This window comes from Rhinatrema bivittatum, chromosome 9, assembly GCF_901001135.1.
Source record: "Rhinatrema bivittatum chromosome 9, aRhiBiv1.1, whole genome shotgun sequence".
In the NCBI taxonomy this organism is placed as follows: Eukaryota; Metazoa; Chordata; class Amphibia; order Gymnophiona; family Rhinatrematidae; genus Rhinatrema; species Rhinatrema bivittatum.
The window spans coordinates 89,558,888-89,584,777 of record NC_042623.1 but is presented as its reverse complement, the minus strand read 5'-3'; the positions used below and the strand labels follow the sequence as shown (position 1 = coordinate 89,584,777).

Here is a 25,890-nt window from a genome sequence, read left to right as displayed (position 1 = left end):
TTAGCATGTTAGCAGATATCTGAAATAACTATAAAAAAAACCCTATAAAGTTCCTTTTCTAAAGCCACCAACAATTACTAAGAGAACCACTAGAAGAAAAGAGAAATTCCTGAAGAGCCATAGTACAGAAAATATATAGTAACATTTGAAAGAAAATGTGTGAGTGTAAGAATACACACACCTAATCCAGATACTAATACTTCTGTGCAATATCAAGACAGGGACACTCTATTACTGTTTATTTTTACATATACTATAGTTATATAAGTTTAACTAGTCTTCATGGACCACACTCAGCAACATAATAGAAACCTTCGGAAGAACTATGGAGTACTGTAGTTAGGTCACACATGATTGTTTTAGTTAAAGGTAGTCAGAAGACACTGCTACAGAGACTGAAGAAGAGGAAAGCTACATAACATTGACCTAATGCCCCTCCAGCTGTGCCAGCCATGCCCAGCAACTGCGTTGCGCCAGCCTTGATAGCCAACTAAAGTGGAGGGGACAAAGACATCTATCATGTACTCAATTTGGACACAGCTAAGTATATACACAATATAGGAAGTCTAGCTAGACTAACCATCAAAGAAATAGAAAAACCAAAGACAATTCAAGACATCAGCAGAGAAAAGTATTGACATCAGTAAAGGGAAATAAACAAAGATATAGAGTCAAAGGAAGATAAAAGAAACAGAGACACAACTACACTAAGTAATCATTCTTAACACAACCTCAAAGAAACCTGATTCAGAAGAAATAGGAATACCTGAAAGGAAAAATTGAATCAAATTCTTGGGAAAGACAACAACATTAGAATATTCACTTAAGTTAACATCTGAAAGAAACATAAGAAAAGAAATTTTAAAAAGACATTTTTAGAACAATAGTGTTGATTTTTGCAGTCTTCATATAATTCTGATAAGAAAGAAATTTTCTTTATTAATACACATAAAGGGCCGGATTTTTAAACCTATGTGCGCGGGGTACATTTGTGCGAGATACCTGGCGCGCAAAAATGTACGCCCGATTTTATAACATGCGTGTGTAGGCTGCACATGTTATAAAATCTGGGGTCGGCGCGCACAAGGGGGTGCACACTAGTGCACCTTGCGCACGCTGAGCCCTAGGGGAGGCCCGATGGCTTTCCCCGTTCCCTCCGAGGTCGCTCCGAAATCGGAGCGGCCTCGGAGGGAACTTTCCTTCGCGCCCCCCCCCCCAGCTTCCCCTCTCTTCCTCTATCTAACCCGCCCCCCAGCCCTACCTAAATCCCCCCCCCACACTTTTATTTTGTAAGTTATGCCCAGCAGCTGAAGAGAGGCCTCTGGCCACACCCCACCCCCAGACCGCCCATTTTTTCAAGCCCCGGGATTCACGCGCCGCCGGGCCTTTTGAAAATAGGCCTGGCGTGCGTAAACCCCCCCCCCCGACACGCGTAAATCCACCTGGATTTACGCGCGTAGGCTTTTAAAATCTGCCCCAAAGAGAATTGTTGATTTTGAATTTTTCATTCACAAGATTTAGCTGATTTAAGAACATTTTCTCTGCTTTAATAAATATTGAAACTTGTTTGCTAAATGACTACCTTCGAAGGATTACTGATTCCATCTGATTAAACATTTATAAAACCCTACCTTTTCTCTCTACCTCGGGAGATAGCTGGGTAGGTTTCGGGCCTCTTTAGGCTTTAAGCAGGGCAGTATTCTTCCTCTAGCTTTCCTCCTTGCTTACCTCAGAGAGTAACTAGTGCCTTAACCTCAGAAACGCCCTCGCGAACCTAGCCACCTTAGCCACTGTAGCAGGAGAGTTACTGATGGAGGAATGGTGGCAGTGGTTCCTCCAGTGGCTTTTCCTGTCTGCAGCCACTGCACATCCTCCCAGTATTTTCTGGACCCAAATCACTTCCGCGGGCTTCCTCTGCTCTGACTCAGGTTTCAGTCTGTGAAAGGAGCCTTTGGTCCTGGGAGACTGATAAGTTTCTTTGTATAGAGATGGGAAGAAGCGGCTGAAATTGCCGAAAGGATCAGTAGGTAATACGTTTTCTCACAGAGAAAAAGTTACTTAATGCTGCTGAAAGAAAAAAATGTAGTACATACACAGGGAGAGTAACTGTCAAAGGGACTTCTGTAGGTAAAACAGTGTTTTACACACAGAAATGGCCTTTTACCAAGTTGCTCACCTGATATGCATATAAACTTTATGAGCGTATTTCATGCTTGCAGTTGCACGTAAGTTTACCCATACTGAGCAGCGCCCTTCCCAGGAGTGGGCTTGTGCAGGAGAGGCTTACACTTATGCGCATACTCTTGCATTTTCAAAAGTATGAGCTTGAAATTCCCCGCAGATTTTCCCTACACAATTTAGCAGGTGTACTAGTGGGATAATCTTCGAAATGGAAAGCACGTACGTATGTATGTATGTATGTATGTATGTATTTTCCTTTGAAAAACTGGCATAACTCACACTTACATTTGCCATCTTAATGCGTGCAGGCTGTTACAGAATTACCCCCATAGTGTGTCTGTATGTGTATGTGACCCTCAGGTTGTATGTATGCATGCACGAGAGACTGAAATGGAACTAAAATCACCAGGAAGCAATGAGCCATGGAAGAAAAAGCACATGAAAAAGGCACAGGGGAAGAAAATGAAGAAGATGATCTTGGAAGAGGGTAGTAGGGGAATTTGGAGCTGATATCAAATTATACTTGCAATATAAGAAATAACTTCTGCAATAAAAACTCTATGCCTTACTTATCTCGCGAGTTGGAGCCAGACCTGAAGTGGCCTCTCAGCAGAGTTGGTTGAGGCCATCACTGTAAGAGATTTTGTTAATGCCTAGAACAGATGTGGAGGGCAGTGACAGGAAAAGGGTTGAAAGGTCAAGTAAAAGACAGGGTTCAGGGAGAGGAGTAGTGTTTCATGGGGGGATGTTTATGTGTAAATTGTAATCCATGCTGGATATTGCAGAATTTTGAAGTACAAGTTATTTTAAATAATGTGAACAAATCTCAGCCGAGCCGGCTGAATGGGCCATTTTGGACTTGATCTGCCATCATTTACTAGGTTAAGTATCTTTTTTTCTCATGTTTTAGAAATCTCACTTCAATGGACTTTACTCTAAATTGTGATTTTATTGCTCGTGTTTACCATATTTTAGTAGGATATCTAATAGGAACAAAAGAGCAAAACACCTAATATCCAGAAAAAATTGCAAACAAATGCAAAAAGGTGCAAAATCGATCCAAAACTCAATTCAAGCAAATCAATAAAGAACTTGGTATCAGAGATTAACAGTGCTCAAAAGACTAATCCACAGTCTCGTGCCCGCAAGAGTTTTGGATCGATTGTGCATTTGTTTGCGATTTTTTCCTGGATAACGTATTTTAGGAGCACACTGTAAACAGAGTGCACTGGTTATGGCAGAACAAAACTAACCTTATTTTTCTGTGTTCTTTAGTGTTTCAGATACTATTTTAAAGTGCTATACTCCAGCTCAAACCCTGCTGTCTGAATACGCTGTTCACATGAATATTGACTTGGCTGTTCGAAAAGCTGATGCTCATTTTACATACAAAGAAGATCCTGTTATTTTTCAGATTCAACCTGCTAAATCCTTTCTGAGGTAATTTACTAGGTCTAGTGCACAAGAAGAAAAATTGACAATTTAATAAGGACGGGGCTAAAAAGTTCTGCAGCATGCTTCATACAAAAGAATTGCTTTTATTTGCTCTTTTTAAATGGGTAGCCCAGAAGAGACCTGTCAGATCTGTCTTTGGGGCATGCATTATGCATCACTTCCATATAAATCCACTAGAAACACAGTGTTCTGCTTTTCATGCTTTGCCTGATGTTTCCTTTGAACAGTGAATAAGCCACAGACAGACAGTTATGTTAAAAGGTGAGTAAAGTGCTGTTGCATTGGGGGATTTACACTAAAGTGGAACATAATGCATGTTGCTGGTGACTCTGCTCTTACATTCTGTCTTTCCACATTAAAGCTCTGGTATATGGTCCTCCTTTGGCTTGACCTGATATCTGAGTGGTTGTGCTGCGCCCTGCCATATAGAGGACCTGGATTGGGTTCTAGCGTTAGGTCCTTTGTTCCCTAGGCTGGCCAGGACAGGGGTTGCTACAGCTGCAGGGTTGACAGCTTCTGTAGCGGAGGAAATCTGCGAGCATGCACAACAGTGACACCTGTTGACCGGATTTCGGGCCTGTGATTGCAGGATTCCTGGTGGAATCCCAGTGCATTTCCCATGACTGTGAATTATTGCTGCAATGGCTGGGCCAAATGAGTTAGAAGGGAGATATAAAATAGGGGAAAAGTCCCTGGGTAGCTGTGAATGAAGGCGCATGGAGCAGCTCCAACTGAGCGGGAAGCCCAAAAGAGCAGGAGGAAGCCGCTGGACCAAAAAAAAAAAGCTCTGTTCTTGCCTATTTGCAGCAAAATGTAAATGTGCCCAGCGGCTTCTTTGGGCTTCCAGCTGAGATGGAACTAGGGCTGGGATGTAGTGCCATGAGCATGTATTTGCAACTAACAAGGGACTGTTTCCCCTTTTTGTATTCGCTCCCAACTCACTTAGCACAGTCATTGTAGTTATAGTCCTTGGCCAGGACTCTGCAGTTAAGGATCCTAAATCCAGCCACCGGGTGTCTCCATTCTACGATAGGAGGGATGGCTCTCCCCAGGAGGTAGTGAACACTACCTCCATAGCATCCCCAGCTCCAGCCAAACCAGGGAATGGAAAACCTCACCTAGAAATCAAATTCATGTCCTCCACTGGCTCGGCACAGAAATTTGAACTTGGTAATGACACCGTTCATTATGTGACTTTCTATGTGATAAGAATTGTGGTTGCTGTGTTAGTCCACATTTGAGCATTATCCTCTCTTCATCAGGTCAAGTGTATCCGTTTAAGCATAGAGAGAGTTTTTCCTTATAGGAAACTATTTAAGAAATAGAGTAAGCAGGTAATCCAGGCACTTACCAATAGCAAGTCAGTTTTAAAAATGCTTGATGCCAACCAGTGGAAGGGAAACTTTAAACATGCTCAGTGATATCAGAGTGTACTCCAACCTCACTGCGATTTCAACTGAATTGACCTGTTTTCCTGTAGAAAATGCAAAGAAAAAGGGATTCTAAATATTGGAGGCACTGAGGGCATTTAAAAAGTGTGAGCCAGGGATCGCTTGGTGCTTTTATGTGTGGCGTAAATTTGAGGCATGGTGGAATGGTTCCAAAGTTTAGAAGGGAGGGCAGACCCGCATGCAGATCCAATGGTCCCTTAAGACTAGTTTCTCTAGAAAACCAGGCTAGAAATGACTGCTGGGCCCCAGTCTCCCTTCTGTTTTATAATGCATCAGATCACTCATTCACTGTGTTTGAAGCGCCGTGTTTCTCAACCCAGCCAGTTGAATTTTCAGGCTAGTCACAATGACTATGCATGAGATGGATTTGTATGCAGTATCCGCCACTGTGCAGCTCTTTTTCATGCAAACTGGCCAGGCGTGTCTCGAGGACTGAGTTCAGAAACACTGCATTAATATAATGTGATAAAATCTAGTGAGATAGGCAAGAGCAATGTATCCATTAGATTTTACCAAAGATGTTAATGCAGGGTTTCAATCTTCAGGACACACCTGGCCAGTCTGCATGAGATAGATTTGCATACGCTACCCTCCATTGCATGCAAATCTTAGCTCATGCATAATCATTGTGAATATCCTGCAAACCCAACTGGCTGGGCGTTACCCGAGAACTGGCGGCAGAAACACTGCACTGACATATTTGGTAAAATCTGGTGTGGTTGAATGGATGCATTGCTCTTGCCTTTCTCAAGCCACATGATTGCAGTTTGAGTAGATAGCTTTGTCCACGTCTGCTACCTGTGTTTCCCACTCTCTTAAGAGTCCATGATCCTGTCTAACCCCTCCCTGCTTGGCTACCTGGTCAAACATGGTCACAATGCTCTTTTATGGTTATACTTCAGGGAAGAAGCAGTATTTAAGTAATTAGTCCATGTTTATTGATACCTGCTACCCAATAATTTTGTGTGGCCTGGATGAGATGTCCCAAACCAATGCTGGGAAAGCTACTGCTAAGAAGAAATGTCTTGTGCCACATGGCAGGTGTAATGTGGGATTTTTATATTCCGTTTCTAAGAATTGTATTTATGTTCAGAAATTTAGAATTTCTACAAATGGCTTTGTAAATTGTTTGTTTCTTTAAAAGTGGAGGAAGCTCAATAACAGCTCATGGAATGAACTTGAACTCAGTCTCTCTTCCTCAAATGGTGATAACTGTGCCTAAGATAGAGAAGAAGTACAATGTGGTAAGTGTCTATAATCGTACATTTAGTATTTATATTCTTTTTTCTGCCGCCTTTAGCCTAGAATAATTTCTAAACTTTATATTTTCTGTCTGCGTGCTTACTTTGATTAACCCATGAAGCTTATTCGCAGTTTTACTCCATAGAATTGACATTTGGATCCCCAATGATATACCTCTTAGATAGGGCCATAGTCATAGGTATAGTTTGGGGGGGGGGGCTAGTGACACCCCCCCTCCCTCCCCGAGTGCTCCATGTGCTTGATCTGAATTGGGCTTCCTCTGCATCCCACCTAATATGAACTCCCTACGTCTTTCTCTACCCCTCAAAATTAAACAGGCAAACTCTGTTTGTGGCCTTATAAGGAAGGAACCAGTGTGCGTAACAGATATCTAAGTATTAGTCTGGATTTTCATGAATGGACATTTTTTTTCTGTTTGGTCTTTGACTTCCTTGAGAGCAAATGACAAAGCTATTTGCCCAGGTAAATTGGCCTGCTGAAAATTGCCCTCCTCTGGCCGGCTGAACGCACACGTGGGCTTTCCCAGCATACATGCTTTTAAAGGGGTTAAAAGTAGACCTGTCACGGCTGATGTGGTGACTCAGTGGCAGTGATTCCCAGCATAGGTCTTCCGTTCTTCAGATCCTTCTGAGTTGGGGGTGCTGCAGAGACAGCATTCACATCCTCTGGGAGGAAGGGAGTTGGTAGTTGTCGTGCAGTGGTGACAGTAGCCAGATATTAGTGCACATCGTTGTAGGGTTCCCGAAGGAGCTTTGGAGCACGTCCCCTGGCCAAGGTCCCTGGCTGCAGTGACTGGACTAAATTGAGGGAGGCATTTTTAGTCTCCACGGGTACAAGACCCTACAAGCTAATTTTCAAAAGGAAACTCCCTGTGGAGATTCCCTTTGAAAATCTAGCAGAGGGAGATACTACACAGGTTCTTTATCCTGAATATTTTGCAAATATGCATGGTAAAAGTACCTACTTTGCAACTGTTCAGGTTTTTTTTTTTTTTTTTTTAAATAGTCTTATTTAGAAGAAATTAGCAAAGCCATTTACAAGGATAAAAAAGTAATTTACCCATGTAAATTGGCCTCCCTCAGTGTGACCAGATTTCTGCATGATTTTCTGTACCGTGTATTAAGAGGAGGCATTCCTAGGGGCATATTTGATCAACTCTATGTGCATTATTTACTATGGAAAAAGTACCCACACGAGGAGAAGGAGTGAGGAGTTTGGAGATGCCAGAATTGAGAAAAATGACCTGGAATAATTCCCTCTTTGAACCGCTGAGGGAAAGAATTGCCTTGCCCCGACGGGACTCGAACATTTCCACGTCTAACGTCATCAATCGGGGCCTATAAGATCGCTCCGCCCACGGCGCGCAGTCGACGGTGGCGCACGTCGCCCAAGCTGCGTGCGCCTAAGGGGCATGCGGCTTTGTCTGACAAGCCCCTCTGCTCACCTCCTCTCCTCAAATAAGTAAAACTGGTTTACATATATTAATGTATTTACCATCTCCTCCATCTTGAAGCAGTATCCAACAGAATATATATTTGAAAGTGCTGATAACTTCTCAGTTCTATAAAGGACTATCGTTACTAGCTCAATAAATGCCTCATACCAAGAGGAAGGGGAGGTTAAGGGAGATGGCAGCTGCGACTCCCTCGACATCCCCAGCCCAAGGGAAAATTGAGAATTTTTTCAGATCAGCTTCTGAGAAATCTCCCGAGAGAAGCGCTGCAGGTCTAGCAGAGGAGCCAAGGCTAGATCTGCCAGCTTCACCGATATCACTAAGTCCGGGAGCTCCGACAACCCCATCTCCTCCCTGTCAAGCTACACTGCAAGAAAATACATCACTTGTTAGTATACCAACCAGATCTTTTGAAAAATCGTCTAACATATCCCCAGTTGAGGGAAAAGATCCTTGCTTGAAGGGAAAAGTGGAAGGTCACCCCAATACACTCACAGATGCGATGTTTACTGGGGTGACAGAACTAGTCACCTTATCCCCCATGAAGAAATTAGAGAAACCTTCAATAATAACATTAGATTCTGTCTGGACAGCTATTGTCACTCTTGAAAATGCTATATCTAAACTAACCACTATTACTTTACAGATGAATCATCGTGTTGTGGAAAATGAGGAAAAAGCAGAAAACAAAATGAAAAATTGGTTGATATTGAACAAAAGTTATCTCAAATACAAAAAGTACAAGTTAACTTAATACAGGGGGAAAAGATACAAACTAGAAATCTAGAGAGACTAGAAAATGAGGCAAGGTATTTAAATTTAAGGATTATTAATTTTCCTTTAACTAGATTCTCTTTATTGCAAGACCAGTTTAAGAAATATATGTATGAAGTGTTAAAAATCCCAGTAGAAGCTTCCCCTCCTATTTCCAAGATATATTATATTAATACAACTAATTTACTAGAGGAGCAAGTATCTCCTTTAAATATATCTCAGGTACTCGAGATATAATAGAGAAGAGAGGAACGGTTTTGGTGAAATTTGTATTTCCCTCTGATAGTGATACAGTCCTTAGATTGTTCCTTCGAAATAGAACAGTAAAATTCTGTGATCATCAAATTTGAATTTTTCCAGACATAACAAGAGCGACACAACTTAGAAGGAAACAGTGTTTAGATATGAAGGCACTAGCTGAACAAATGGGTGTTGAAATGTTAATTAGATACCTGTGTAAGTGCTTAGTAAGGCATGAAAATACTAGGTATATATATTTTGAGCCAGAGGATCTGAAAATATTTTTGGAATCAAAAAAGATATCGGGGAATAAAGTTGATTAAGTATTAGTTGTCGATAAAGTAAGATAAGAAGCTAAACTTTCTTTACCTGAGATATTTTCCTTATAATGCTCATTATTGAATGTTGGATTTCTGTTTAGTACATGGTAACTAGGATATCTAAAGTTTAAGTTACATTTGCTTTTTAAGATATTAAAGTTGGTATTAGATTGACTACTGTATATCTAGGACAATAGATATCCGTATTGTATGTGACTGTATATGTCATGATAATTATGAAAATTAATAAAATATAAAGAAAAAGTACCCACAGAAAAAGCAGATGCAAAGGCTCCTAGCTACTTTGTACCTGCAGCAAGTTTCAAAGCGCAAGCACAGGCATACTTTCTCTTTGAAACGTGGGACAAAGGCCTCGGGTAAAATGTACCTACCTGTATTGCCCCAAAATGCACAGTTTGAAAATTCTGTCTCCTAAATTGTGGAGAGCTATATGGTACTGTTCTTTAAAGCCCAACAGCCAGCAGTAATAATATAACTGAATTTGGGATCTACGGGTATTTAAGGGCACCACACAGGCTTACTGTATTTACTGTAGAAAAATCTTTCCTTCAGCTAAAATAGTATGTTATGATTTTTATTTCATAAGTTATATCTGCATTGTTAACATCTGAAGGGCACCTCATTGTTTGACACCACAATCCTGGCCGTAAAGCATAGTAATATCTTTTAGCATACTGTGCGTCCTGTTTTAGAAAGAATTCATTGTATTCTTTCCCTGCGGCCAAAACATTTTACCTATACTAACTAATGTTATTTGGTATTCCATGGTATGGAAGTATAGCAATGTAAAACCTAGGGCCCTGTTTGAAAAGATTATTTGCTTGGAGATGAAAGGCTCGATTTTCCCAAATTTGCAATTAAAAAAAATGTGTGGCCAAAGATATTTATTGACTTTATTGAATAAAATAATTGCATCCTGTCTTTAAAAAAAAGTGTCACTACCCAGATTGTGCATTTGAAATAAAGTAAGTAGCCCCCATCCTCATCTCTGCCCCTGGTATTTGGTTTTTAAGACCATCCCCTGCTTTCATTTGTGTAGCAGCGTCATAACAATATGTCCTCACTCCTTTCCCTCTATGCAAACTTGTTCTCCTAATGTCCGCAACATTTGGAATTGGGCTTCCGTCATGTTGTTGACGTGAGCTAAGTTCTAGAAGTCCAACAACTTGCCCATACAAAATAACTTTCTCATTAAATATGCTCAAATCACATTCTCTCCAACCCCATAGGAATCAATGGGGAAACAAGTAAAAAGAAAAGAAGTCTTTCTCATGGGGTAGGGTGCACTCATAGAAAAACATAGAAAAAAAAAACAGCGCAACTGGCGAGAGGTTCTAATATAGTGAATGTTGGTATATATCATGCTCGATAATATCATAATTGTATGTTATTATTTACATTATGTACAAGAGTGCATATAGTCACAGATTACAATGATATTAGCAATAGTGGCGGGTTATGGATTAGGGGGAGGCAGATTTTAGCAGGGAGAGTCGGATTGTAGCAGGGAGAGTTGGTTAGTCAGGAAATGCCTGTTTAAACAACCATGTTTTTAGTTTTTTTTTAATTTGAAGTGACAGGATTCAAGACGGAGTGTTGAAGGCAGGGAGTTCCAATGTGAAGGGCTTGCGATCGAGAGGGCACGTTCTCTTGTGGTGGATAGGTGTGCCATTTTTAGGGAGGGCACACGAAGTGTTCCTTTGTTAGTTGTTCTGGTGGGACGATCCGGGTGAGCGAAGGTGAAAGGATGGTCGAGCCAGTTGGAGTGGTGGGAGTAAATGGCTTTATGGCTGATTGTGAGGGTTTTGTAAAGAATACGAGAAGGGATGGGGAGCCAATGCGGGTCTTTGAGAACGGGAGTTATGTGGTCTGTTTTATCAATGTTCAGCACAATTCTGTTATGGCTCAACCACTGATTAATAGTAGAAAGGCATAATCAAATGAGATCAAAGGAGACAGACCACAATGACAAAGTTGGAAGAAAACCTTTGTCATCTGCATAAATCTTATAGTTTAGTTAGACCCAAACCAGAAAGGAGCCTGCATGAAGGAATCAAATAGGTATTGAAGAGCACAGTAGAAAGGGCAGAGCCTGAGGAACACCCGTTTTGAGGACATACAATGAAAATGCCCCTGTTCTCATCTTGACAATGCTGTCTGTGGTCTTTTAGGTAAAAAATTAGTTCGGGCAGAACCATGCCCAATCAACTTCAAAAAGAGACTAAAAACCTTGCTATTCGAACAAGCATTCCAGTCATGATAATTATTTACCTTTACACCACCACCCGGCCCTAAGCCTAAATAAAAACTCTCATACCATTCTTATATTAGAACACAGACGCCTATTAAGATAAAGCTGCTTCCTTCCCTATTAAGTTAAATTTGCTTTCTTCCCTCTCTAGTTTGTTCCAAGTTTTGCTCCCCACTTACTCTGACCCAATCTTACTCGGACCCAATCTTCATACCCTGTATTATGTATTTAGTATTAGCATTAACATTCTCATGCTTGTTATCACAGTTCCATGCAACTAGCATTACATGTAATTAGCATTTAGCATTCTATGTTATCAGCGTTTTATCAGCATTTTATGTTCTATGTAATTAGCATGCTCTCATGCTTGTGTTCAGTTTCAATGTAAACCGAGACGATATGCAATATCTTGTATGAATCCCGGTATATAAAAATGTTAAATAAATAAATAAATAAATAAATAAATAAAAATCAAACCAAGAAAACTGTCTCAGCTATCTCAACATCAGAGAATCTGTTCCACTAATCTTGATGATTGATGGTATCAAAACCTGCTGATATGTCTAACAATACCAGCAAAGTTTCTGTGCTAAATTGTTACCTGAATTGTTGCGGATCTAACATAGAATGCTCTTTTGTAGGCATAGTAGATTAAAGGAAAGAGCTAGCTTTTGTGAACTTCATACTTTCGCATGTGTAAAAAATTTGTAAAATTGTTTCCGTTGAATCAGCTTTGAATGGTTCAGGTCTGATTGCTCCAGGAGGTGAATAAAAGGTGCATATGTATTGGGGTGTTCATGGCAAATCTCTGAGGAGCATGAGTGGTGTTGATGGAGCTTCTATGGTGATGCATGCATACTCTGGATATCTTTTCTCTGGATGTAACCTTTTGTGCGTGTGTGACAAATATGTTATGGATATTTTCTTTTATAATAACTGAAGCCAAAATTTGGGTGACTCAAGTCATCAATGAAGCAACGTCTTTTGAAAGTGAAGCTACCTGAAATTAATTTAAAAATTTTAAGAAATGTTTTAAAAGACTTTTTTTTTTTAATAAATTAATATTACAGTACATTTCTTTTCCAATGTTTCTATGAAAGATTCCTTTTAGCTTTTTAGTTTAGTTTCTCTCGTATTTATTAAACAACAGGATTATATGGTAGTAACAGAGAGAATGCAGGTTCAGTTTCTGATGAACATAAAAACAAATCCAATCAAAGCTAAAGGTGCTGCCTGGTAGGCAGTATCTTAACTGAGTAGGCAATAGATTGAATTACAACATTCTCAATCCAATATTCCTTGAAAACTAAAAACCCATCATATTCTTCAATTGCTAAAACCAATTTCAAGCTAAAAATGTCATGTCAAATCACATAACAATAAGGTCACCCCAAATTAGATTTTTCTTGACCTTACCAATCAGTCACATTGCATCACCTCTAAGGGGTATTATTAGATTGTTATCATTCTCTGAAAGCATTTTCTTTAGTGACTCCCCTGGTAAAGTACAGGCCTTTGTGAACTATTCCCAACAGAGAGCCACAAATAAAGTTAAGAATACCACTGCTATTAATTTAAAGGGCATCATTACTTTACAGTGGATAGCAAGTCCAATGAATTCATGCTAATCTGATAAGTGTAATGATTATAGTACCTAAGAATCGTTTGGTTGTATAACAAACATTTTCAGCTTTACTGAGATTCACAGAACTGCAGGTTAAGCTACTTCCATCACCCTTGAAAAGTATATTTTTAAAACTAAAAACTAGGCCTAAATAGATTGAGATGCTTGTGATGAGTGCATTAATGGCAGCATTCCTATCTTGGTCAGCTAATAGATTTAGCAGCAGATGATTTTCCACTAGAAAAATGTGGATAGGTTATTTTTATTAGTTTTGGGTAAAATTATTCAACTTTTTTAAAAGTAGAAGGGCTTTTAGTTTGGGGGTAATTTTGTAATTGTCTACATTGGTGTAAAGTATTGTTTACCGTGTAGCGACCAAAGAGAACAAAATCGGTATGTAAAAAAGACCTTTATTCTTAGAATATTGGTGCCCAACTCTGGCCAAGTTTCACTCTTGTGTAGAGCTGCCTCAGGGGCTACTGCCTAGAAGAACTATTGAAAAGTGATCACGTCAGTCACCGATCAGCAATATTATACATACATATTGTTTAGTATTTTTAGTAGTGCATCTGCTTATGTCTCCTCCTTAGTGAAAAATTTCTTCTTTTACTCAGTAGTGCGTCTGCTTATATATTCTGGGCCATTGTAGATGCTTGGCCTTCACTGTTGCAAGCTTAAGCCTCTTTTAAATACGGTAGTTCATATGAAATCCGTCGGACCGCATAAAACCAAAGCTGCAGTGTGGATTCGAGTTTTGTAGTCACTAATGGCCCGGAATATATAAGCAGATGTACTACTGAGCTCTGTTTTGATGTGGTCCGGCAGATTCTATATCAACTACATGTAAAAGAAGAAATTTTCGCTAAGGCGGAGAAATAAGTATAACATTGCTGATCGGAGACTGATGTGATCACTTTTCAATAGTTCTTCTATGTAGTAGCCCCTGAGGCAGCTCTACACAAGAGTGAAACTCGGCCAAAATCAGGTATGAATATTCTTTTTTCATACCGATCTTGTTCTCTTTGGTCGCTACACAGCCATCTTGGATCGGCTTCCGATTTGTTTTTTGGGTCCATCCCTGTTAAGTATTTTTTATCTGCAGACCTAATGCCATGCATACTTTCCCTTTGAAATAATCCCAGGAAAACTACTCGCACACATTTGCACTTGCTAATGTGTACACGTAAAGGTGAATTATCAAACGTTGCACATGCAAAAATGAGCACATATGCGGAATAGATACTATTTTCAAAACTGCAGCTTATATGCTTAAATCGGGGTTCGCAAGTAAGTTTGAGTGTTTATGAAACGGGCATTCTGGGGCAGGGCCAACATTTAAGCAAATGAGTTGCTATTTTAAAACCTGCCAAAGGGACGCAGGTATGTCTTTTACTTGTGTATATTTATTTCTGCTCAATATCTGGTGTAAGTGATCATAAACATCGTTAAAGTGATAAAATGACTGGTTAGAGAGTCTGGGTGCAATGGGGGGGACTTCAGGCTGAAGAGCCAGGAGAGTCTTCACAAGCTGCAGATGGACCAGGCAGTCTGCTAGACTAATGGTAAAACTGGTTATTTCATTGGCATGCGCCTGTTATAAATACCATGACTTACACATGTAAAAGCCACTTTCCGGGGGGGGGGGGGGGGGGGGGGGGGGGAGGGGATAAAGACTCAAATTACCATGATTAAAATCTACACGCATATCCTTTTAAAATTGGAACTACAAATATGCAGGTATATGATTTGCTCATACTTATCTGGCTAAGGCCTGGATTTTCTAAAGTCGCTACGGAGGAGGTGTAAGTTAAAAAAAAAAAAAAACCTAGCCATAGCTGAGGTGATTTAAGGGTCTGGGATAACAGGAGGGAGTGAAGGCTATTAAACTAGGGGGGTTTGGAGGACTAGCTGTTAACTGGGCAAACTGGTGGACGAACAGGTGAAACTGATAATGGTGGGCACACGCACCCCTTTTAAATTCCCCTCACGTGGCAGAAGTGAGATTTGCGCACCCATGCGCACGCCCACTTAAAATTAGGTGCACTTGTGCATGGACAGGCTATATTATAACATGCACGCATACACGTGCACAAGTTATAAAATGGCCGCATATCTGGGCATGTTCCAATGCACAGGCACCAAAAAGTGCCCACGCGCCGGATTTAAAGTCACTATTATGGTCTAATCCAGGGGCTAAGGGGTAGTGCCATGCAGAATGTCTCCAGTTCCATTTCCAAGTCAGATCTTCTGCTTCCCGGTCAGCTGCAGAAAACCCTTGATTGTGCAAATGAAGGCTTATGGTGCCATAGCCCAAAAGAGGCCTGTTCTCATTAAGATGGAAGCCCACAGGCACAGGAGGAAACTGCAGGGCCAAAAAGTAAACCCTCTCCCAAGAAAAACAAAAGTTGAAAAACTACATGGTGAGTTACCATGGCTTTAGGGTTTCACAGTATGAACTGTTGCGATAATAGGAAAATCTGCTGACTTGCAGATAATTTGACACCATGTTTTCAGAGATAATGTGGAACTTGATTAAATAGCTTTTTAAGATTATGATACTAATTTGATGTAAATCGAAATTGTATTACATTAAATTAGTATGGAACAAGCAAATGCAAATTATAGCCAGATATCCTGCAGGCAGCCAATTTCAAATTAAGTTGAAATAGCTCTGAAAAGTTCTACTGAAAACCAATTTCACTGCAGGAAACTATTTACTTGGAATTCCCTTTTATGGGCAATTTTTCTTCTGATGCTGAGCCAGAAATATTAAAAGTACTCCAGTGTGAATTTACTCTTCCGTGCCACTTTGTGAAGCAGAGATTAGAAACCGAGTGGGGACAACCAAATGGGGGCAATTTTCAGACAGTTCGCCTTGTGGCAAAGCAGCAGGGCAAAACGTTTTACCCACGGACTTTGCACGGATTTTTAAAGCGAACGTAGACGCGCCCCTTCACTTTGAAATGTGCTGCGGGTTTCTTTGGCACCGGCTCATTGCATGGATTGGTTTTCCATGAAAAATTATGTGCATAGAGTTGAAAATACCATGCTCATCATTTTCCTCTGTGACTTCCCTAAAATGCAGCTATAAGTACCCGCATTATGGAGCCCCATGCGTGCTTTTAGGCGCATTGAGGAAGGACCATTTTTAAGAGCATAAATTGCTATTTACATGTGTAAATGGTTTTAGAAATTGTTTTCTCCGAAAGAATATAAGACTTGCAATACTGGATCAAGCCAAAGGTCCATCAAGCCCAGTATCCTGTTTCCAACAGTGGACAATCCAAGTCCAAAAGCTTTGGTTTTCATAGTTGTTAGTGCAAAGTACCAGGAAAATGGAATTGGGGTAGGATGAGTGATGATTTAACATGATCTGGAATTCCCACCTGAAAGCTGGAGTATTAGCTAGAAATTTCCTAAATGAAGCAGAGCTGTATAATTATAGACCAGACCAGCCAGCTTAGCTTGCAGTTTAGATTTGTGTATTTTTTTAAAGTCTTTTTGTGCCTTTCTTTTAAATTTGTTAATGTGTCTAAGTCTTATTGCATATGAACTACTTAACCTCCCTGGAAGCAAGTAATTCTTTACTTCATGGCTGCCCTTTCCAGCCTGGAACTAGGCTAGGGCTAGGTCTCTGTCCTGCGCACACAGCTGCTTTCCTATTTATTTACTGTTTTCCTGCTTTCACAGTATCCTGCTTCTACAGCAGCTTGCCTGTTTCTGTTACTAATGCTAGTGTTCATGCTTTACTTTGCTGTGTCTTTGCTGTTATATTACCAACTGGTAGTCAGCCTGCGCATGCATGGCTTCTGCTGTATTCAGTGCAGTTGGTTCTTTCTAAAGGGCTAACCTCTGACTTGAAGCAGGGGTTTCTGCATGCTTTTCCTCGTGGTTCTCCCTCAACTCTGGTCAATTCTGCACTGGCCAGGCCTATGTGATTCCGCAGCTAATTACTCCTGCGTAATTATTTTCATTTTACCTGTCTTTATTTCTGTGGCCCAAACTACGCTAGTCACTGCATTGTTTAATTTATGCACACTAAGATTCTGTTATTTGTTTTATCTGTTAATAAAGTTTGAAGTTGAAGAAGCTGATTCCTTTGTCTGTGAGTAAGGACTAAGTTAAGCTATCTGTTAAAGCTGTGCATAGAAAATGCATAGCGGACACAGAATGGTCTCTTAGACTGCCCTGCTAGGCTGCTTCTAGTTGTGCTATCTAAGCACTGCAGATGGGAGGAAACTTAGATGAAAGAGAACTGACTAGGGCTGTTGACAGTCTTCTCAATAGAGTTTATTGCCCAACAGAGTACAGCTCAAAGATCAGTTTTCCCTCTTCTCAAGGTAAACTAAAGATAGCAGCTCTGAACAAGAATGGTCCAAGGAAAGGCATCAACCCTTTCACTGTAATACTTCAGCACAAAAATAATTTGTTCTTCCCAAGTACTTTCCACTTCCTTATTTACAGCTCTTTGTATTGGTACTACTGCCTTAAGCCATCCTTTTATTTTTTGAAGTGGGGTGTTAGCAAAATAAAAACATACACAAAACACTTACTTTTATTGGTGATGTTACCTAGCAAATTTCAGCCCTAACTCAATCCCTGTCCTATGTGGAAAACCCCAAATAACCCTGATAAACTATTACAATTCCACTCTGTTTATTCAATCTAATATTAATACTATATGTACTCACACAATCCACTATTTATATTAGAAGGACCTTCATTTCAAGGGCCAAACCATTGCAATGCTCATGTAGCAACCGTTCTATTGTTGTGCCCCCGTGTTATATAATTATCGGTCCCATGTTACTTATTTTTGTAACTCCTAAAAAGAGCTCAAAAATTCCGTCACAGTAAACACAAGTCGTGAAAAAAAGAGGAAAGTATTAATTCACTTGAAAAGAATCGCTCCAATAACTGTATATAAAATTTCTTAAGTATCTTCGTTTTATTTTTTATTTTTAATTTTTTAATTTTTATGAAATTTATAATTTTTGTGACTTTGAAGACGATAAAAACTTATGTAGTATTATGAGAGTGAACTGCATCAGCAAGCCAGTCGGCGTCAAACCAGAAATTTTATGGTGAGCGCCCGGTCTTCTCGATCATTTGCAGTCACTTGTATATATTCATTCCATCATTTATATTTCATTGCTGAACATTCCATCATTTATATTTCATTGTTGAACAACAAAAGTTCTAAACTGGTGCAGACACCTCTAAAGGACGGTGAATGTTAATAAGAACGGCTCAACTGCGGCCGAAGTTTCGCTGAAAACAGCTTCATCAGGAGCCAAGTTTAAACAAGATTTGTCCAAAGGTTCCGTCTCTAAAGAGAACAAACAGCTAATGCTATTTGATGCTTCGTCTTCACAGAAAATATTTGAACATAAGGACCGCAAGGTCTCTTTACTTCAATTCAATATCCAATTGTCATCTGGACACACTGGTCTCACACATGAGTTCTGTCCATTTTGAATTCATGTGTGAGACCAGTGTGTCCAGATGACAATTGGATATTGAATTGAAGTAAAGAGACCTTGCGGTCCTTATGTTCAAATATTTTCTGTGAAGACGAAGCATCAAATAGCATTAGCTGTTTGTTCTCTTTAGAGACGGAACCTTTGGACAAATCTTGTTTAAACTTGGCTCCTGATGAAGCTGTTTTCAGAGAAACTTCGGCCGCAGTTGAGCCATTCTTATTAACATTCACCGTCCTTTAGAGGTGTCTACACCAGTTTAGAACTTTTGTTGTTCAACAATGAAATATAAATGATGGAATGTTCAGCAATGAAATATAAATGATGGAATGAATATATACAAGTGACTGCAAATGATCGAGAAGACCGGGCGCTCACCATAAAATTTCTGGTTTGACGCCGACTGGCTTGCTGATGCAGTTCACTCTCATAATACTACATAAGTTTTTATCGTCTTCAAAGTCACAAAATTATAAATTTCATAAAAATTAAAAAATAAAAAATAAAAATAAAATGAAGATACTTAAGAAATTTTATATACAGTTATTGGAGCGATTCTTTTCAAGTGAATTAATACTTTCCTCTTTTTTTCACGACTTATTTTTGTAAAACATTTCAGCCCTAAACACGTGACCGGAGATGTTTTTCACCCTATTTTAATTCACGCTTCAGTCCAAATGTCACTTTTAGTGTGCTCTATGTTGGATAAATTGAGTTATCAAAAGCTTTTTCAGAATTCCTCAGTGGGCTGGAGTTGGGGGGTTCATCAAGGTTCATTAAGATTTGGTTTTGGGCTCAGTGGTTTGGCACTGTGTCATAAGGTCCCTAGACCAAAGTTGTAGGCTATCGCATGGCATAGTTTTTGATGCCTCTCATAAGCCCTAATGTAATATTTTTATATATTTTGCCTGACTATGAAATTATAACTTTTTCTCATTGCAGACGTGTAAACATCGCTCTAACTCTGAAATAATATGTTGTTCAACCCCTTCACTTGAAGATCTAAATCGTGAACCACCGATTTTAACACAAGTCTTTTTCATTTTCGATGGGGTAAACTCAACATACTTTGATTTCACCTATGTAAATAATCCTGTGTTTGAGGTCTTGGAAAAGCCACTTGTAATTTCAGTGGGCAACAAAAATGTACTGGAAATAAAGGTAAGAAATAGAAGATTATCATAACATTACTGTAGATGTGTGAGTGTGTGTGTGTATTTCTCTACATATGCATGGGGAAGGTAATTTTATAACTATGCTTGGTGGGTTAATGTTAAGTGGCCCCAATGGCCACCACCTACTGTTGTAATTGGAGGAAAGCCTTCATTCTAAGCTGGGTAGCCCAACTACATTGGGGATAATCCTGATTTTATACCCACAAAAGCAATTATCCCTATTATTAAAATAAAGTTTGAGCACAAGTTCCTTGTCTGATGACAGAATAAGAAAGACCAGTAGGGTGGCCCAAATGGAAATTGCATCTTGAAAAGTTTCAAGGAACTGCCTACAGGTCTACACAGTTCTCACTTCATCCATGCCACCTTCTTCAGTATTGAGCTTTTTCCCAAGTTATTGAGATATAATACACATTAAAAACCATAGGAGTGGCTTCTACAGGGATCTTCGATATCTCCCACACATATCTATTAAAAAGCACCTAAGGGGATAGTAGTTTTAGAAAAATTCAGTAGTCACAAATTCCTCAGTCTGGTAGAATTCCCCATTGATTCCATTGTGTAAAGCCAAACTATTTTTGATAAAGGCCAAATTGAAGTCTTGCAAACCAAAAACCTGACCACCTATTGCAGCCGCCTTTCCCCTCCAGTTCTCCAGGTTTCTTGTCATGTTCCTGGAACTTGAAGACTGCTTCACTTGTAAAATTGCATAACTTGGAAATTGAATCAGTAAAAGTAGTTTCTGTTTGGGCACCCAGATGACATTCCAGCAGGCTCAGCTACTCTCCCAACAGGGAAGGGCACTGCTGCCAATCCAGGAGCTTCATTGGCCTGAGGATCCACATTTCTTCATGGTGATCCCCTTGGGTATGGGCTGTGACTGCTGCATGCTCTTGCCGGTTGCTGCGCTCGCCAGCATCTCCTTCTCTGCCTCCTTCACTTCCTGCTCCGCTGTTTAATTCCCTTGCTGGAGTCTCCAGGCAGATTATTTCGAAACCTAAGAAATCAAATGGCCAGAGTGGGGGAACTCCAGCTACCAGAAGAAAGTGTGGTTTCAAGTTCAGGGAGGGCAGCCGAGCTCCAGTTCTTCCGTAAGGAACGCTGGGAGCCCAGGATTACAAAATTGCCAATGGACTTCAAACAGCTGAGGAAGACCCCACCAGACATGCTGACCACCTGCAGTTTTTTTGCTTTATCAAAGGTGGCAGTGCACACATGGTCCAACTCCAGCAGCTCCCTTCTCAGCTTCCACCCACCGCTGCAGTCGAACCTAGTCCCCAGTATAGAACCTTTTTAGAGATGAGTGGATAGAAAATATAATGTGGGTCAACAGTTTACTTGCTAAAAAGAAAGATGGACTTAAGGATGTTGGGAGAAAAGAAAAGGATAAACACTAATCCAGAGAGTCCATATAGATTGATGCACAATCAATGGTAATGGTGAATTTCCATGGGACAGTATTTACATTCAAAGCTGCGTGCAATCACATAGCCTGATGAAGTGCTAATGAGAACCAAACAACTGGGAATTGTGTATGTAATAAATGTTCATGATTTACTCTATAGGATTTAGTGCCAGGCTGTTTTGTTGTGGTTCTGAACTGTCACTGATAACCTTTTCCATGGTAAAGGTTATTTTCTAATAGAAAGTCTTGGAATTTGAAACTGCAGCCTTTTCTTGCCGAGCTAAAGAAGCAGCTTTAGCTCTTCCTATTAGGAGAACCCTGCTTGCTCACATTCCTTCCGTTAACACGCATCCTTCTCAAAACAAATAGATAAATACCCGTAGGAAATCAGTGCATTCGTTCTCTTTAGTTGATGCCAAATGACCTGTGACATCACGTGCATTCATATATTACTCTCTGTGACAGGTCTTAGTAGATTTCTTCCTCGAACATTTTAAGCACTTCTTTTGAAATCGGAAAAGGATGTCTCTTGTCATTTCTGACCCATCAAAAATGATTAATATTAAGGTCAGCTACCTTCAGAATTGACAGTGGCATCACAAAAGCGCTCTCGAGTATAGACTAGCCAAAGTGACTACTTTTGTTGTTAATTCAATGTCTTTTAAACAAAATAACATTCGTGTGGGGCATAACTGAAATCACAATGGATATTTGTGGGGGAGTAAGGCTGATCATCTGGGTTTACTTACAAAGGGAAGAGTTTCCATAACATAACTCACTGCGTTACCATTCACGAATTGTAGAAACATTTCTCCTCACTAATGATGAATGAAAATAGCACGCTTTTATAGTACACTACTATTTTGCTTATTTGTGTATGTAAATAATGTAGGTCTGTATAAAAAGATTTCATTAAACTGTTGTCAAAAATGAAAAAAAAAATTATTTCTGATTTTGTTACCTTCCCATGTTGACTCACCATGTACAAAACATAATTGTATTATAAACTAAGGGGGTCATTTATCAAAGTGCTACATGGCGTTTTTGCATGCGTTAAGGCGTTTTTGCATGTGAAAACACCATAATGCATGGTAGTAACTTACGCGCGTCGGCACGGCAGGCCCCGACACAGGCCGCTGTGTCGGGGCACTCGGCCAAGCCCCCGGACCGCCCACACGCCCCCAAACACGCCCCCGATCCAAAACCGCACCCCCTGGCCACACCCCCGACCGCCCCTTTTTGCAAGCCCCGGGACTTACACGCGTCCCAGGGCTTGCGCACCCCGCGAGCCTATGCAAAATAGGCTCGGCGCACGCAGGGGGTTTTTAAAAGGGTTACGCGCATACCTTATGCATACCTTATGCGCGTAACCCTTTTAAAATCTGGCCCATAGCGTTTTCAGTATTTTAAGCTGCTAGGGGAGAGAGAGAGAAATGAGATTTGAGATTTGTGCAATGTTCTCTCAACCTAGCTTGATGGACTCTCTAGCTGGGTAACATCAAGCTAGGTTGAGAGATCATTGCACAAATCTCATCTTTGGGTGAGTGTCCTCACTCCAAAGATCATCAAATATTCACAAGAGTGAACTGTTCTGTTCGTACGTCGCACTCTGCATGACAAAGTGGCCCCTAACCCCTACCTAACCTTGAGTAGCTAGGTGGGCCTCATATAGAAGTCTAAATACCTACCTAGTATGAGGGCCTTATAGCTAGTCTCTCTCTCTTTCGCTTTCTCTTTCTCTCTCTCTCTCTCTTCCCCCCCAGTGGTTGTCGGTAGGAATTGCAACAATTGTGGTACTTACCACAAAGTACGAAAAAGTTATCACAGTTTAAGGTAATACCTATGCAACTTGCTAAGATAGCGCACTTTGCGATAAACAGCCTGTTACCATAAAACACACCCCTTTTCCTATCGCATGTGATATTTAGTGCATTTTGATAAATCCATGCCTAAATGAGCTCCATCAGACCGTCTTATTATTCTAAAAGCAGTAATTCTGATTTAACATTCATGCTTTTGATGGAACTACATAACAAAACTGTATTGTTCCAAAATTAAGAAGGCAAACAAGACCACTCTTTAAAAAATATAAAATTAAATAAATAAGAGACAGTCAGATGCCAATTAATATGTTCATGAGGGTAGAAAATCATAAAAGTATACTAAAAGCTGAACATGTTCCTGATTTTCTAGTTAGACCTCTGTTAGACAAGAAATAACATAGTAGCATAGTAAATGACACAGAAAAAGACAAAGCGACCCATGCTGCTGCCCATTTATTCTTTCCACACTGCTAAGGATGGGACTATTTGCATGCTCTCTCTCCTTCCAGGACAATCTTTTCGGTCTTCCTTCTTGATACCCCTCAACCTTGGATAGATGAGCATATAAAATCCCCACTTTGTTCCCTCTCGCACCTGCCATTTCTCAGGAGTAACCACAACGCGCTGTAATAATTCAAAATAACCAGCAATAGTATGACGGTTGTTGCCTGAACATCCGGCCTCTTAGGTTTGTTGTGTAGCCAGTTAGCCAGACCTGCACCTGCATCTCTGCTTAGACTTCTGATTATCACTGTACTTGCTGTCTGCCAGACAGATCCAGCTGCTAGTATACCATCACAGTCTGCCAGACTAACCAAGCTAAGTGGTTGCCTGTGTGTTCACCTTCACTTCTAACGTTTCATATTAACCACTTTGCCCTTCGTTCTGGTAGCTGTAACACTTGTTGAATCAGATGAGTGAGACACTTAAACGCATGTCGCGGGTCATGCTTTCTGCATTCTGGTGAATAAAGCTACATAGGGCTGAGGATTTTGTGGATTTTTATTTTTCAAGGCTCTCGGGGCCCAATGGAAACTTGGAGCTGCCAGCAGTGCCATCTGCCTTCTACCACCTGTAGAAAACTGGTGTCCTGCCACAACTGCCGACAACAAAAAGAAGTCAGTGCCGCTGACAGCTCTGAGTACATAATCAGGCTGTGAGCCTTGCAAAGTAAAAATGCTTGCGATTCTAGATTCGGCTAGAACAGTATCATTCTAGAGCACCAGGCACATAAGAGCATTCAGCCAATCATATCACCAGATTTATTGTCCTACTCAGTACAGGTCCCCACTACTTTTTTCCATACCTTTTCCAGCTGAAAATTTCAGTTTATACCTCTCAACTATGAGCTGCTTATCCCAACGTTAAGTAAAGAAAATTGTAATGCTCTTACAAGTGTGAAATTTTTAAGTGGCTCATATTTAATGAAAAGGTACTGTGGGAGGTCCCTTCCATCAGACAGAAACATTACTTTGTTTGGGTCACAGAGAGCCAGTTCTTGTTTTGCTCTCCCTCCATAGGTACAAGTGCATAATGTAACGATAATTCTTGCACTCCTTCATCTTGAAGGTCACTTGTGTTGCCATTGCCTCTGTTGGGCCGTGTGTTGTAGGAGTTTGGTAATCATTAGCACACAGTACTTCCTGCCAGATGCCTATTGATTGACATCAGTAGCAGCAGTCCTCTCTGCAGGTCAGTCTGCGGTAGAGTATGTAATCTACTTAAAGAATCTGAGCACATGGGAAAAATACACTAATTCCCCCCAGATATGTACACCAAATCAAATCCTTTCTCCTGCCCCAGACTTGCATGCTGTGTTCCATAGACCGAGAATCTCTCTGTGCCCTCTCTGCAGTACTTCCCCTCTCATCCATCTCCTCCTTCTGAAGTTTGCATTCCTTGTGATCATGTATTTTTACAATAATTAAACAAGGACTGTATAAAATGAAATGGGAGCCTGGTTGACTGAACAAAGTATTCCAACAAGCCAAGTTTTTTTTTCTAAATGTCCTTCCTTAATGAGTTTCAGACGGGAACAAGCTTTTATCACTTCTTCTTTTTCGATAAAACTAATCTAGCATGACATATTTTGCTTTCAACAAATTAGTGTAGATACGAACTGAAGGGGTATTTGTCATATTATTCAACAGAAACAAGAAGTCCCTTGTGAAAATAGCTGTATGATCAGGAGAGCAGTGTTTAGAAGCTTGAGAATTTGAACTATAAAATTAGTTAGAGCCATGTTTCTTTAAAGTATGGTATGGGGAAGAGGATTTAACACAAAACTGGCTACAAATCAATCAATGAAATTATCTCAGTTGAAGAACATTTTATGGAACAACATTTTCACTTGAAAAAACATTGATAAATCTCTCAATAGTGTTAAAATCAATTGTTTATTAGTTTTACTAAATAGATTTAACTAGAGCTGGCAAAAACCTAGGCACCTAATATTTGGCACCTGCTGCCAAGGGTAGGCCCAAAAGGAGGAGCCAGAACTGCGCAAAGGAGCTGCTGTCAGTGCTGGTCCTAAGTGTTGGATCCAGGGCCAGGAGGAGGTGCCATCTCCAAGATTGGGAGGAGCTGCTGCTAGAGCCAGGCCTGGGCCCAGGAGCCTCTGCTGTGCTGCAAAAGAAGAGGGGACGGAGAAAAATGTCAACACAAACCATAAAAATAATAGTGTAAAAAAAATTTTGTTTATCTGGTAATTGTATTTTTTATTTTTTAGGTTTGTTTTAATTTTATTTTGATTTGTGTTCTAGTGTTCTTAATATGTTTGTGATTATAGATATATTTTAGTGAACTTTTTTGTATTTTTACTGGTTATGTGGTATATAGTTAAAGAAGGAAAGATAATTTTTGTCCCGGCTGTTAAGAATTTGGCTGGCATCTAAGTTTTCTCTAAATAAATAAATAAATAAAAAAGATGGTCCCACCAAGTGATTTAACCAGATTGCAGAATACAGAAGTTGAG

General features: G+C 40.1%; 1 protein-coding gene across 7 annotated transcripts in view; it reads left to right on the top strand.

The window, feature by feature from the left end:
* Positions 1 to 25,890, top strand: part of MET (MET proto-oncogene, receptor tyrosine kinase) — a 253,667-nt gene that overhangs the window by 166,734 nt on the left and 61,043 nt on the right. For all 7 annotated transcript variants that reach the window (XR_003858556.1, XM_029615254.1, XM_029615253.1 and 4 more), the window contains 3 exons: positions 3,457 to 3,621; positions 6,232 to 6,331; positions 19,456 to 19,674. Coding sequence is in view for 6 of the 7 variants with exons in the window: in XM_029615254.1 (XP_029471114.1) it covers positions 3,457 to 3,621; positions 6,232 to 6,331; positions 19,456 to 19,674 (484 nt within the window). In the remaining variant the exon portion in view is untranslated. The remainder of the gene's footprint in view (positions 1 to 3,456; positions 3,622 to 6,231; positions 6,332 to 19,455; positions 19,675 to 25,890) is intronic.